This window comes from Equus caballus, chromosome 25, assembly GCF_041296265.1.
Source record: "Equus caballus isolate H_3958 breed thoroughbred chromosome 25, TB-T2T, whole genome shotgun sequence".
NCBI classification, from domain to species: Eukaryota; Metazoa; Chordata; class Mammalia; order Perissodactyla; family Equidae; genus Equus; species Equus caballus.
In genome coordinates, this window is record NC_091708.1 from 42,770,193 (window position 1) to 42,785,983 (window position 15,791).

At 46.5% G+C, this 15,791-nt stretch overlaps 1 protein-coding gene across 3 annotated transcripts in view; it reads right to left on the reverse strand.

The window, feature by feature from the left end:
- The window catches only part of MED27 (mediator complex subunit 27), a 198,366-nt gene that overhangs the window by 180,891 nt on the left and 1,684 nt on the right, over nt 1-15,791 (reverse strand). For all 3 annotated transcript variants that reach the window (XM_070251992.1, XM_001498768.5, XM_023629190.2), the window contains exon 2: nt 15,054-15,198. In XM_070251992.1, coding sequence (XP_070108093.1) covers nt 15,054-15,198 — 145 coding nt within the window. The remainder of the gene's footprint in view (nt 1-15,053; nt 15,199-15,791) is intronic.

Genomic DNA, 15,791 nt, shown 5'->3' on the forward strand with positions numbered 1-15,791 from the left:
TTGGGGAGTCAGAAAAGATCCGCCCAAGTATGTGACTATAAACAAATAAGGAAAAATAAAACGAGAAAGTATTAGCCAGACAAAAAGAGGGGTGGGGCCCGTTTAACCAGCGTGAGGGCAGGAGAGCAAGCAGGGTGAGTATGGAGCTTCAAGGCGGCTAGGCGCCAGGGCACTACGGCAGTCAGACTCAGACCGTTACAAGCTACATGATGGAGTTGGTCTTAATCCTGAGCGCAGGAAGGAATCATCAACAAATTTTAAGCAGGACACTTACGTGATCAAACTTGCATTTTTAAAGGTCACTCTGAGACTGCGTGGGGAAAGACAGGAGGTGGGAAGACAGGGAGGCCATTAGGAGACTGTTGCAAATGTCCTGGCTATGACAGAAGATGGCCTGAAGCAGGGTGAGAGTACTCGTTCATCCATTTAGCAGCAAACACTTAGCAAGCATACAAGTGCCAGGCTCTGTGCTAAGTGCTAGAAACCATGGTCGTGACCACAGTGCTGGACGTGTGTGGGCTCGGCAGAGCCGACGTGTGCAGCGGGTGAAATCCAGAAGGCAGGGGTGCCACCTGGTTTGACTTTACTAGTTTTCCTTAATCTACCCAGAGTCCAGTATTTCCAGCTGTAGGGGAGCAAAATTTGCCACTTTGACATACGGATTATTTTGAATTAAAGCTACTTAAGAAATAGCCAGTGTAAGAAGGACACTCCAACTCTCCTTTGTCCCCTGAAAGCAGGAAATAACTCTCCCATGGGAAAGGTACTCTCCCTGCCCCAGGAGGTAGAGAGACCCCTTTCCTGCCAGAGAGAGGGCATTCAGAGCCGAGCGGCTGTGTAAGCAAACTCTATCAGGTTCTTCACCAATTACCACTGAAGCCTAAATTTTCTTGTCTTGTCAATTCCTCACAAATTTATTGTTTCTTTGTCTAAAAAATATAAAAGCTGCCTGCTTTGGTCATTTCTTTAGGTCCCGTATCTATGAGACCTCTGTACAGACTAATTAAATTTGCTTTTTTTCCTCCTGTTAATCTGTCCTGTGTCAATCTAATAACTAGACCAGCCAGAAGAACTAGGAGGATAGGGAGAGATTTTCCCTTCCCTGACACAGCTCTCCACTGCACACCAACTTTCAACTCATCACCTCCTTCACGAGGCTGGCCTGTTATCTGAGGAGCTGGGGTAGAAGAACGGAGTTCCAGTCACTGGGAACTGCCCTCCAGACCACACCAAAGTGCTGATATTGTCAATGTTCCTTTAGGATCAAAAGCAAACTGGAGGCTTACAAGAGGCCTTGCCCATTTTGTGACTCATCAGAATAAAGCAACTCCCCCGGAGACAGCCTCTGCTAACCAAAAGCTTTGAAAACCTTCCTCGAAAGCAATACATGCCCATCACTATGTGACTGAGAAGGACAACGTTTCATTATTTGGAAGAAGTCTCAACAGGAAAAGCAACATTCCCTACAAGACATCTTGCTAGGAAATTACCACATTCTGGCTTTATAAGCCTAGGTCCCCAAGTACAGCATTTTGGCCGAGGATTCCAATGAACTGCCAGCAGGATAATGTGGTTACACTGTCTGAGCTACTGTGAAAATGCATTAAAATCTCAACGTTAGAGCTCATCCAAGCAATTAAAATTAACACGGACTGCTCTGTTTTAGAATAGGAAAAACAAGGCTGGGAAGAGTGTTGGCCTCCACAACCCTCTGCTGTTGCCTTTAACATTTTAAAGGCACTGAGAGCTAGCATTTTTGCTATCCAAACCAACTAGTTAGCCAGCGATGTCTCCACTGGCTCGAGTTAAGTGTTTGGGGGCGAAGGGCATGGCAGATGGGAACTTGCAGTGATGAAAGGAAAACCAAGCGCCTGCTATATGCCAGCCCTCTGCTAAGTGCATTCAACACCTGGACAAATAAGTATCTTCAAACTCTTTTTGCACGTGAAGAGGGTGAAATTTGGAGAACTACAGCAAACAGAAACTATCACAGTGATCTCAAAAGGAAAATACACTTCACCTGATCACTAAACAAAACTCTTCAAGAGTCGTTTAATCATTTTCTGCTCATTAAGAAGCAGAGATAAGAATCCACTCTATCTTGAAACGGGAGATTCTAATTCTCATCACAAACAGCACAGACGATGCAGGATTTTGAATCAATGCATCCAACGCTGGGAAACATACTGAATTATAAAGTGTGATTTTAAATGGTGAGATAGATAAATGATCAGACGGACAGCTGGGCAGGCAGGCAATCAGGGAGAACACAGTGCATGCAGTGGGCCCCAGCCTGGCCCTGGGTGAGGCACTGAAGTCAGCGCACAAGGCCAACCTCACCCATGGGCACAATCACCCTTCAGGGCCCCAGGGAGCTAAACGAAATTCAAACAGACCCAGTCACAAACACAGGGAGTAACTAATGTGCAGCATCCTCTGCTACAGAGTCACTAGTCCATATCACGAAGAACACATGGAGAGTTCTCTTATGACAGACACAGACCAACTGGGTCAGGTTTGAGGTCAAAGGTGGCAAGGGAGTCAGTACCCTGAAGGTGATCAAATGATTGCTTTTTCCCTCTGGACACAAATGTAAGATATGTATTTACGGTTCTCTTGAAATCAATGAGAACCCCTTAAAACAAGCACAGTCTTAGGCTGGAGCAGGATAAGGGCAAACTGGTGGCATGCCAAGGGCAAACAGACCAAAAAAGTGTATATTACTAGCAATAAATTTGCATTTGCATTAAGCATATGACAGAATTAAAATGCACCAAGCTATAAAAACAGGATGATATTTAAGATACCAGGACTGCAAGACAAAATTTCCTTTATGTTTAGACACTGTTCTAGATAAGTTACATATGTTCTAGACAAGTCACTCACGTACCCAGCACTCCGTGAGTTATGCTCCTTTCTGACAGTAAAGACTGGTAAACTGAGGCATATAAAGGGCACTGATTAAGGGGGAAAAGACCAGCAGCAGAGCCAGGAATTATCAAAACCAGGTGCTTCGGGCACTTACTTCCTCTGATCAAGTTAGAAAACTGGATATAGGCTAAGTTCCGGGAAGATGGGAATCTGTCAGTTTCTTCACTGTGTCTAGAGCAGACCTGGAACATAGGACATGCTCAATAATACATATTGAAAGGATGGATGAGATGTGTCCTAGCCAACAGCACACCACTCAAAAGCAGAGTTTGGAAATGAATAAGATTGAACATTTTATAACAAATGCAACCATTTTCTCACATGTGAATGCACGCACACCCTCAAAATCTGCAGACTCTCACCCTCAAAAATCTACCACGTAGAGGGTCATCAGGAGAGAGCCGAACTCAAATGCTTAGTGGTGGCAACTACTGACAAGTGATCAATAATCAGAGAAGCCTACTGACCGACAATAACAATGGCACAATGTAATTCTCCTAAAACACGTGGGGAAAAGACAGAACTGGTGGCATCTCGTGAACCCAACAGAGGACTAAGTACAGCTCCTGTTAAAAAGGAAAAAAGTAGGGGGCTGGCCCGATAGTGCAGCAGTTAAGTTTGCACGTTCCACTTTGGCGGCCCAGGGTTCGCCGGTGCGGATCCTGGGTGCAGACATGGCACCACTTGTCAAGCCATGCTGTGGTAGGCATCCCACATATAAAGGAGAGGAGGATGGGCACGGATGTTAGCTCAGGGCCAGTCTTCCTCAGCAAAAAGAGGAAGATTGGTAGCAGATGTTAGCTCAAAGCTAATCTTCCTCAAAAAAAAGGAAAAAAGTAGGGAGTGATGCCTATCTTTCCACAGCCATCCTTGGTGTCCCCACGAATGCCAGGAAGGACAGTAAGGGGCTCCAAGGCAGTCCCTTTCTTTTCATGACATGCCCAGAAAAGATGCCATTTAGTTGCTAAGATTCCAACTTACCATATCCAGAGCTTAAGGCAGATGAGGGTGCCTGCCTCTCAGAAACTGAGGGGTCTGGGGCTGCTTTGCTCACGGAAGTCAAGGCAGTTCCCCTGAGCCATGTCCACGCCTGGGCTGGGCCCCGCACAGCCTTGCTCTGCGCGCAGACTGCAGCTGTCAGTGGATCACACCTGTCCCCGGTGGTTCCCTTTGATACGTCATGTGGACTGACCATTGTTCCTGCTTCACTGACAGGGGCTCAGCAGCCACAAAACCACAGGCAAAAGGCAGTATTTTGATGGACCTCAACAGCAGAAGAAACCTCTCTGCTTTCCTGGACACCCAGTTGAGATTCCCTTTTCAAGCTGCTAAATACTGCGCGTCGCAGTCAGAGGGCTAGCAGTGTGGCCTTGGACAAGTCACTCTCTCTATAAAATGAGGGGTGATGACCTACCTGATCACTGAGGTCCCCTTGAGATCTAACTCTTAGTCAAAGGAGGTACAGTTCCTAGAGTGTGTTTGAGAATATAGCAGGGGGAGGGGCTGGAGTGGGGCTCAATTACTAAGTGCCTACTACGGTACTAGATGTTAGGTATTCAAAGATGACGCCATAATCCCAACCCTGAGAAAATGGGACGGATCTGGAGGGCAAGCAGCTGCAGCACAGGGCAATCGGTGCAGCCGAGAGGCTGTGGGGCAAAAACAGATGAGATCAGCTCTGCCTGGTCGTTCTGGAAGCCTCTCTGAGGCAACACCTTATTGGGCTGGAGGAGGAAGTGGGAGAGAATGCACTCAAGAAGGTACAAGGTGCTCCAGGCAGAGGGGCTGGCGAGCAGCAGGCACAGTCAGCTGCTCCGGGTTCCCTATGGAGGAGCCGAGGTGCACCTCGCACAGCAGCCACGAACGAAGCGGGGGCTTCAGCAAGAGCCTGCAATTCACAGGGCTGACGTAAGTCTGACAGGTCACCACAAGGGGAAGACAGACGTCACTGACTTGCCAGAGCCCGCCCTGGAGAGATGAGTAAACTGTCCCGAGCCAAGGCCCTGGCCCAGGGACCGACCCCACAACCAGCTCCACCAAGCCCGAGAGGCTGCAGAGAGCTGGCGCCTCCCCAAACAAACAGGTGACTGCAGCAAAAAGCAAAAGAGCGCGAACAACAGGGCTGCGGACGGCAAGCTCCGTGAGCAGGGGCCAGACAGATGGCAGCTTCCCCCGTCACAAAGGGCAGGACTCCTGAGCCCAGCCCAGCGGATCCTGGAGATTAGGGTACGGCGGCCAGAGAGTTCCGGATAGAGCTTCTTGGCACTCACTTCCATACCTCCTCCCTTCCAGTTCTCCCGTACGTGACAACAACAACAATCTGAAAAAAGTCAAGGTGAAATAAACAGAAGCAGATTCTGAAGAGGAAAAACACAAACAAATACTCTAAAAAGGAAGAAGGAAGAGATTTAGAGGCTTCAATTTAACCCCATTCAAATACTCTTTTATGACACACTTAGAAATACCTAGTACCAGCACTAACTACCACAGACGGGCCCCAACTTACAACAGTTTGACTTATGATTTTCTGACTTTACGATGGTGCGAAAGCTGCGCGCATTCAGTAGAAATCGCACTTGGAATTCTGAACAGAGCTTGTCCCCGGCCCGCGCGATGCGGTCCGAACCCCTGGTGATGCTGGGCAGCGGCGGAGGCAGCGCCAGGTCGGCCTGGAGATCCCGAGGGTGAACGGCCGACACACGCCCCCACACTCTGCACCCACACAGCCTTCTGCTCGTCACTTTCAGTACAGCATTCAGTATGTTACAAGAGACGGTCACCACTGTGGCACAAACAGGCTTTGTGTAGGTGATTTTGCCCAGCTGTGGGCTCATGTGAGCGTTCTGAGCACGTTTAAGGGAGGCGAGGCTAAGCAAGGATGTTCGGGAGGTGAGGTGGATTAAACACTTTTTCGATTTAGGATGTTTTCCACTTAGTATGGGTTTATCAGGACGTGACCCCCTCGTAAGTCGAGGAAGACCTATATTTGTAAAATGGCACTATGTATCCTACCCCAAAACAGAAACTTTATATACATTTTCTAATTAGACACTCAGACCAACCCTATGAGACTGGTATCTTGCCCATTTTATAGTTCAGCAGACTGAGGCTCAAAGCTGTTAGCTAACTTGCCCAAAACCTAAGTCCTAATATAGGACAAGGCTTAATCTCATGTGGGTAACAAAGAGGCAGAGTGGGATAAAAGCAGTAACAGGTGTAAACAGCGCACCTAACTTGGGCCCATCTCAGGACTTCCCAGAGGAGGTGACAACTAAGTGAGACCTGAATGATTAAAAGTAACAGATAACTTGCCAGGGTCTATGCTGAACACTCAAGTGCAGTGTTCATGTAATCCTCACAACTACCCTAAGAAGCAGGACTGTTCATGCCATTTTTCAGATGAGGAAACTGAGGCTAGGGGACCCGCCTGCTTCTGGACTCAGGTCCCTGAGTACCATGACAGAATGCCTCCAAACCCCAGTGAGGCAGCTGGACTTAATTTTAAGGAAGATGGAGGAGACCACTGAGGAGCAATCAATCAGATGTCTACTTTATAAAGATCTCTGGAAAGCTGCAAAGTGGAAAATAGATTAGAAGCGGTAGGGACAGGCAGGAAACCAGTGGGCAGCCTGTAGCATCGCCCCAAGCAATGATGGGGACCTGCGCTCAGGCAGCAACAGTTGAGAGAGACAGGAAAGACTAGGAGGTTTTGAAGAGGTGGAATCAACAGACCTTGGTCAGTAGGTGTGAGGGTCTGGGCACCGGGCCGGATAAGCCACCCGCCGCGAGGAGTAGGTGGTGGGAGAAGGATTTTAGTTCTGGACTCCTTCAGGCTGAGAGGCCTGTGAGTCTCCAAGTGCAGCTGCCTGGATCTGGATCTCAGGAGAGAGACTAGGCTGGCGATGGAGTCGGGTGTCAGTGTATGGCTGGCGTGAAGCTGCAGAAGAGATGAGAGGCCAGAGAAGCAGAGACGGGAGAGCAGCACTAACAACCTAGCGGCGCTTCCAGACACACCCTCCGGGAAGAAGAGGGTAAGAAAACTGGCAGGCTAACAACAGACTCTTTCTGCACTTGTAATGACATGCTTCCTCCCACCATCAGCTTACCATGAAGACAAACGACATGGGACAATTTCCTTTCTACTCAACAATCCTGGAAGAGAAGACAAAGTGTCCTTTTCAGGTTTTGGTTACAATCTACAGAAGGCTTTGGACAAACAACACATACCTAACCAGCCCAGAACAGGCCAATGTAAGTTGGCCAAAGAAGGAATCAAGATGAGTCCCCCATGGACAGCGAGTCCGGGGAGGCAGGCGTGACGCACATCCAGCAGCCTCCGCAGCCTCCCCAGGGCAAGCCCAGGGCAGCTTCTAAAGAGAGTTCCTGCTCTCTTAGAGAAAAAGAAGGAGGGAGTCACAAACCTGATTCCAGGCCACAATAAAGTGACAATTTTCAGAAACCACAACTAATAAACAGAACATAAAGATGTGGAATTAGGCCAAAGCCTTGGGGTAGAAACCATTTAGAATTACAGGGGCATCACTTGATTCTCATTAACATTTACACTTCGTATGTTACAAAGGCTACTGCTGTCTAGAGAACCTCTGAAAGGCAATTTTCGACTAAAGTCCTCTCAGGCTGCTGCTCTATTCTGATGTATTTGGAGATGCTCCGTCACGTACACAACAGCATACACAACAGTTGTACTTAAGAAACGTCACTGGACAAGAACTACTCTTCTCCATTCCCCAGGTTATGCTTTCATTTCTGTAACCAGGAAATGCATAAATAAGTCCCCTGAACCTTCCAAGTCAGAGCTGGAAGGGCCCTGAGAGGCCATCCAGTCCACCCCTTCATCCTATCAATGAGGAAGCTAGAACCCAGAGGAGGAAAGCCACTGGCATAGGGTCACATAGCTGGTCCCACAGCTAGACAGTGGACAGCCAAGACTGAATACTGGTCTCTTCAAACCTCTGTCCAGTGTTCTCAGGACGACACGCTGCCTCCCTAAAGCTTTACCAGTGCCACGAGAAGGAGCGAGAACAGCTAACACCACTGCAGGCTCAGTCACACCGGGCCCTGCGCTAGGTGCCTCGGCTGTGTTCAACCCATTAATCCTCACAAGAGGCCCGTATGGGAGGAGCTGTTATCATCCACTTCTCACCGAGGAGGAGGCTGAGACAGACAGATGTCACTTGCCCCAATCATACAGCTGATAGAGTGGGCGGGGGATTCAAAGCCACGAGAGTGAACTCCACGGCCCTGCTAGTAACAAGCACCTAAGTTACAGAGTGGATATAGCCCAAATGTTTACTTTTACACTGGCTGTTGTGTGCAAACATTTCCTAAAGAAACAATGCTAGAAATCCCAGACTAGTCCACAATATCTTCCCACCAGGCAAGGGGGCTCCAGACGGATCTGAATTCCGAGCTCTGGGAAGAAGGCCTTATTGAGTGCCAAAGTGAGAAGATTCCTCCTCAGTTTGGACAAATGGTCTGCCCTGGGCAAAATATAGCCCTTCTCACCTCCTTCTCTGCAGTCCCCTCACCCTGCCTTTACTGTTCCTCAATTCCCACATCCCGTCCAAGCCTGGCCCAACCCCAGGGCTCAGGACCAAACCCCCAATCCCTCACCCCCACCTCCAGGTTTTATGAGGAAAGATCCCCAGCCCACTAATTCATACTAAAGTGTAAACTGTTGATGTTACGCTCAGGCTTCCACAGCGGGGAAAGGTGCTGATAATCTAAGGGAATTTCTTTTCGTTTTTAACATTGGCACCTGAGCTAACATCTGTTGCCAATCTTCCTTTTTTTTTTTGCCCCTTCTTCTCCTCCCTGAAGCCACCAGTACATAGCTGCGTGTTCTAGTTGTAGGTCCTTCTGGCTCTATGTGGGACACCGCCTCAGCATGGCCTGACGGGTGGTGCAAGGTCCATGCCCAGGATCCAAACTGGCAAAACCCCAGGCCACTGAAGTGGAGTGCACGAACTTAACCACTCGGCCATCGAGCTGGCCCCTGGAATTTCTAATTTGTAGAACTTCAGGAGAAAATATTAAAGTCAAGTGTAGGAGGACTTGTGATAGAGTGAAAAATCACTGGAAGATACGACAGTGCTGCCTGGGGGTCTGTCCTCATCACTGTTGGTTAAGTAATCATACCAGCCCCTAGAGAGTATTCATTCTGTGCCAGGTAAGTGCTTCACTTATGTTACTCATTTAGTCTCACAATGTCTTTCTGAGGTAGGTATAATTAGCACCCCTAATTTAGAGAATAGAAAACGGAGAGGCACGGAGAGGTTAGCCTCACAGCCATTAGGTAACAGAGCTGGGAAGTGAACCAAAGTGGTCCAGCTCCGGAGCCTACGCTCGTAACCACTGAGGAATCCTGCCACTCCATAAATAAATACACACACGCACTATTACCAGGCTTGGAAATGACGACTATCATTTATATAACACAATACATGTGAGTTATCCTAAGGCATTTTACATGTTTCATTTCACTTAATCTTCACTACAACACTATGATACAAATACTAGAACTATCCCCATTTTATAGACGAAAATGCTTTAAAAGAGTCTTTCACTTGTTCAAAGCACTTGTTCAAAGTTAAGTGCAGAGCTGAATCAGACCTCAAGCAGCCTAACTTGATAACTTACATTTAAGAGTTGACATTTCTGGCTATACTTTCCTTTACGTCTGAATCCAACAGTATTTAGAAATGCAGGAGATTGGTTTTGTTTCATTGTTTTTTCCGTTGCTGTGGTTTTTTTGTTTTGTTTTTTTTGAGGAAGATTAGCCCTGAGCTAACATCTGCTGCCAACCCTCCTCTTTTTGCTGAGGAAGACTGGCCCTGAGCTCACATCCGTGCCCATCTTCCTCTACTTTATACGTGGGATGCCTACCACAGCATGGCTTGCTAAGTGGTGCCATGTCCGCACTGGGATCCCAACCGGCGAACCCCAGGCCGCCGAAGCAGAACGTGCGAACTTAACCGCTGCACCACTGGGCCAGCCCCTCGTTGTTTTTTCTGTTTGGTTGTGTTATTCTTTGTTCTTTTCAAAACAGCTCCCATGGTATCAGGGTTTGGGAGTGCAGAGGGAGGAGAAGGGTGTAGGGTTCAAGGCTAACCAGGGCAGTCTCTACGACAGTCAAGCCCACCGCTATCAAGTTCAAGTGATCGGGTGCTATGAGGGTCAGCTTTAGGTGAAAGAACACCTCTAAGAATGGTACCTGGCACCTTTGCTAACAACAACAGGGCCTGATCCCATGTCGGGATGATTGAGCTTTGGGGGCATTGAAGCGATTTTCTTTGTTCATTATGTTCTAAAGGAATCTGTATTCCCTGAACACATATCAGAGAGAAGGAGTTAGTAGGCCTGGTGGTGAGGAAAACACCAGGAACAAAAATTAGCGACTGATAATTCACCAAGTAGGATAATCCCAAAGAGGCTGGTAGAGTTGACTCTTCTTCTCAGACAGTTTTCACATCACTGCCAAAGCGACAGCTGCCACAGAACACCTGACACCAGGTGCGGCAGCTCAAATTAGCCTGACTCTGTCAACTCCATAAGACTTCTACGAAGTTCCCTCCCTTCCTCAGCACTGGCTGTCAACTTGGCTCTCTTAGAAAGGGCACACCTGGTGACAAACGATGTAGATAAAACTGCTAACCTCAGCCCTCAAAGAGCTTATCATCAGTTCAACAACTGACCTCACCTTGTCCTTCCAAATTACCCTTCTGGAATCCAGCCCTGGCCTCCATCACAGGATCTCAGAATTTTCTCTCATCTACAAGTAGCACAACTAGATTTTTCAGTAACGGCCAAAAATGGAAATGCCCTTATCGCACTTCATCAAAAATACAAGTATGCGACCACAAAAGGAGTTGTAAATTAAAAATTCAACAGAAAAAGCTTTTATCTATTCTTTCATTCATTCAATGAATTTTAATTGAATGCTTACTATATACCGGGCACCTTTCTAGGTGCTGGGCACTCCCAGCAGGGAACAAGACAGACATAGTACCTCTCCTCAGGGGCTTAAAAGGGACAGGGTCCCTAAAGGAAAGGGCTCAGTGTTGTAATTTAAAACAATCCCACCCCTGTTAGCTCCACACGCAGAAACATAAAGAGCACGCTCAAGGATGGATCTGAGAGAGAGGGCTGGTACAGTAACTTGAAGCCATTGAGTGACTAGATTCTGACAACAACAGTTTGGGAGGGTAGAAAGGAGGCAACGTCTTCAGACATCCCGACTGAATATTCTTGAAATAGAAAGCTGCTCTTTCTCTAATAAAAATGAAAAATTAAGCAAGTAAAAACAAATAAAAGCAGCAGCTTCCTCTGGGCCCATTTCCCACCCCCAGGAAAAAGTGGCACGGCTGGGCTCTTTGCTACTTCGGACCTCACCAGAGAAAGGCTGAAGTCTTAGTCTGCTTTTCAGACAAATACATAAGTAGCCTTACACCACAAACAGATGAAAAGGTCAAAGCCGAAAACAAAAGCCTGGTGACAGGACACTGGAAACCTTCAGAAAGGGACCTTCAGAATAGGTTCAGTCTAACTCTCCGCAGATCTGAACATCACAGGCGATATGAAGTCCACAATGACTATTTCACAGTGAGGACAGAGCTGATGCCAATTATTTTTTGCCCTCGTCAAGAGAGCTTGTCATCTCCCTACAGAACAATTATCCATAGGTGCACAATAGTTAAAAGCTAAATTCTTTCCCCAATTCAGCATGGAAAAAGTGCTGCTCACAGCAATTTGACATCATTTCATTAGATTAGATTAATTTTTAAATGTGTTATCCTAACAATGATGCCAACCACCATATAATTAATATTCTAACTGACTTTACAAAAATTACAAAATCCCCTAAAGAAAATAATTAGTCATTAAGCATGAACGAGACTTTTCTATGGCCAGTAGCACATAAAACAGAAAGTTCATCACGTAATGGATGGTATCAAAGCCTTTCCCACACTTCCTTCAATTCTTAGCCAACAGTGCGTAAAGCTGACATTGGCAAGTTACGCCAAACTTCACTTGAAATAGTAATGTACTTACTGGTTTAAACTCTTTGAGGGTAAAATGATGAATGATGAAAGCTTTAGCAATTAAAAAGCTCTTTTAATTTGTAGGAGAGGCAAGATAAACACATCTAATTGTTCGCTGCCTCCATCTCCCCAGCTGGAAACTGGAATACAGCTTATTTCTTGGGGCTACTTCTTGAGTTGATTAAAGCACATGAGGCGCCCTTACCCTTGTTTTCCTCTTTTCTTTCAGGGATTTATGTATTCTTATAATCTACCTTAAATCCTGTCTAGAGTCAGGCAAGACATAAACAAGTCGTAGTCGAATAGGGCATTCTCTACCATAACAGAAATAGAAAACCCGTTTTCCCCGCAGCCCTCCTCTGAATAATTGGCCGAGGCCGCCTAGCCCCAGAACAGAGCTGGGAGCCCGTACATGGCCTCAGCAGGAAAAAAGGCAGCAGCTGATTAGTGGTGTCGGCCCCGGACAACAGCAACAGTTTGAGGATGCATGTACCATGTATTTGCCACCTCCATCCTTCAATAAACCATTAAAAATTAGTACAATGCATACAGATTCATGAATAAAACAGAACATATGAATTGTGTTTAGGACGTAGGTTAAGGGGGGAGGGGGATGTTTTCCATAGTCAAATACCTTAAGCCAAACTAGATTAAACCATCAAGCTTTAGAGGAAAGAACACTGAACTAAGTCAGGAAACGCAAATTGCAGCCTAGCTGTGGAGCTGTGAGCAGGCTGGTTCACGGGGCCTTGGTTTGCTCAGCTATAGAATAAGGGGTTGAACTAAAGATCTCGTAATCATTCTCTTCACTTCTACTGATCAATGGTACAAGCAGCCTGAAATCCCCTCTCTGCTGGGGCACTAGGGAGCTGGAGAAAGGGCAGCTCCTTTACAGGAGAGTTACTTTACAGGACACAACTAAAACCCCAGTATCTCTCACACTGCTTATACGGGATTTACGATCTGTGATAAAGTTTGACATCAATTTTTAATCTGTAGCATCTCCAGGACAAGAAGGTCTATATACGGTAATATTTCTCTCCCTTAATACAACCTCTTTTCCACCTTGGGGCAAGGGTGGGGGTCAGGGGCAGGGACTTCTATTTTAATACTCCAACTATTAAGTTCAGCAAGCAATTAAACTACCTTCACTCAAAAGTTAAGTATCATCACTTCAATTTAAAACCAGTCACTTCCACTGGAGTCCGAGTCACTCATGGCTTTGAGACGAGCCTAAACATTCCCACCCCTGAAAAGTCTCCACCACTCTAGCCTATTCCAAGAACAACTTTATCCACATGATACATCAACACAACTTCCATGTCCAAACATCAAAAAGCAAGACTTTCCCCTGGGAGTCCAACCAGAATTGAGTCACACCGTGCACCTACTGATCAGGTCCCACCCAATCACCAGGGAAACTCACATTAAAATGATCAAGAGTGCCCCTGAGGAAACAAGGAAGCTCAAACAGGACAGCCTGAGAGGGCAGTGTTGTCTGTGCAGGGCTGGGACAGTCTCAGATGTGGCTGTGGCAACTGCAACAGACATCTATGATCTTTCTGTCTGCCCTGCAGCCTCTCCTTTTGGGAACTGTCTCTCTCAAATTCCAAGGAGCCCCACTTCCTGTGCTTTAGGTGATCTCTGCTGGCCAAAGACTCCCACCCCTGGGACTCAATGAATTGTGTTGGGGGTCACCCACCAAGCAGGCCAGAATCCTTTTTCAGGGTCTGATGTGGACACCAGGAGATCACCTGGTATAAAGACCACAAAACCTACAACTGTCAGGCTGTCTTTTCCACCACGTGGGGAGCATCAGGCCAACACTGGAGAGCAGGCCTAGAGAGGGCAAGAGAGTGAGAGATCCCTGCACTACCTGGGCACTCTGATCCTAAGACTGAACAGCGTTTCTGTCAACAGCAGCCCAGAGTTTGGGGGACAAGCCTTACAAGCCAAACATATGCATCCAAGGTTCAAGTTCTTTCTTTAGTACTCCATGACGAATCACTGTCCCCTGAACCTCAGACTCAGCTTCCAGGGTCCACTTCAAACCAAAGAACGCCAAATACTGCCCTAGAGAAATTCAAAGAAAAACTTCCACACACCAGAAAAGCTGTCAGGGCTCATCTGTCATCCCAGACCCGAAGAGGGAAAGGACCACGAAAAAGAGGAAAAAGACAATGGATAACTGGAGGGGGCTGAACAGTCCACAACCAATAACCGTAAGAACAACTGCCTCCAGGAAGGGAGCGCAGTCTAATGAGAAAAGCTCCCCAAGTCATTCCAGACATATATTCCAGCTGTCTATCCGCAGGGGAGAAAAGATACACAACAACCCACAGCACCCAAACAAAAGGAACCTGTCAGTACACAAACTATTTCCAGGCTTATGAGCCTAATTGTTCCTGTTATTTTTAGACTACAGTTTAGTGTTCCTTTCACAGCCGTCCTAGGGTCTATGCCACGGGCCTGCATGCTGAACGAAACCATAAATGGCAAATTCTACAGAGCATGTTTAGAACAATGTCCCTCAGACGGGATCTAAAGTAATGAGAGAGTAATTAGAACGCGATCTAAGAAACAGGACTCTAGAGATGTTCTTCCCAATGACGATGGGGAAAAACAGCAGAAGCAACAGAACCGTGTGGGTGGCTGACCCACATATTTGGACCGCCAGTCCTTAACCTCCTGGGGGCCGTGGAACTCCTCTGAGAATCTGATGTAAGCTAAGAAGTCTTCCCCCAAAAAGAACGCACATAACACAACATTTTGCATATAATTTCAAAAGGTTCACAAAAGCTGCTTCCTACAGCCGGACTCCAGTTTAAATACACCTGACTTAGCATTTTTTTAATTTAATTATCTCAGCATCACGATCAAGCCTCAAAGACTTCAAAAGACTACAAATAGCTCACAGAGAAATCCTAAAGTTTCCAACTCTGTAATCCCATGCTGAATCAAGAACAAAAAAACAAATACAAACCTCACCTTCTACACTTATAAATATAAGAAAACTTTGCCTTTCCTGTATTGGCACCACTTCTGACACGTCTCCCTTACCTTGTTTGACCATTTGTATGCTTGAAGGAGTTGACTATAGAGAGGAGTTTTGTCCTGCACAGGATCCAGGCTTAACAGTCCACTGTTATGGAGAGGGTGGTTCTCAGACGGCTTGCCCACCAAATTGCTCAGACGTTCCAGTTCACTGAAAAGTACATAGATAAAGCAAATAAACCTGAGTCCACTGAAACTCCACTGTTTAGCCAACCACATTGGTCAAAGGCTGCTCTTCAAGCTGTCCATTAGAAGTCTCTTAAGAAGAAATACTTTTTGAAAGGTGACAATCAAGAAAACCCCTAACAGAACTTAATTTTAAAACCAAGCTCTCTGGTGCCATTCCAAAGGAGAAAAAAGTTAAGAGCACTGTAATCAACAAGACTTCTAAAACTGGGATTGACAACTTGAATTATTCTTGGGGGGGCGGGGGGCAATGCCACACCATACAGCCTTCTGGAATTTTGAAATGTGGTATAACACTGCTTCTTCCTAAGAGTTTTCAGAGCCACGTACGGATCATTACATTTAGCAGAACAGCAAGTACCTGCATAAATAATGATTATTTATCATTCACATAGGGATAGATTTGTACATGGTGCTTCACAGATGGTAAAACGTAACAAAACAAAGAAGAGATAAAATAAACAAACGGAATGGGAAGACACCACCAAGGGGGCTGTGTCAAAGAAACACACTTCAGTCTAGCAGGAAAACTCTAGGAAAGCTTGGCAAAGTGAGCCA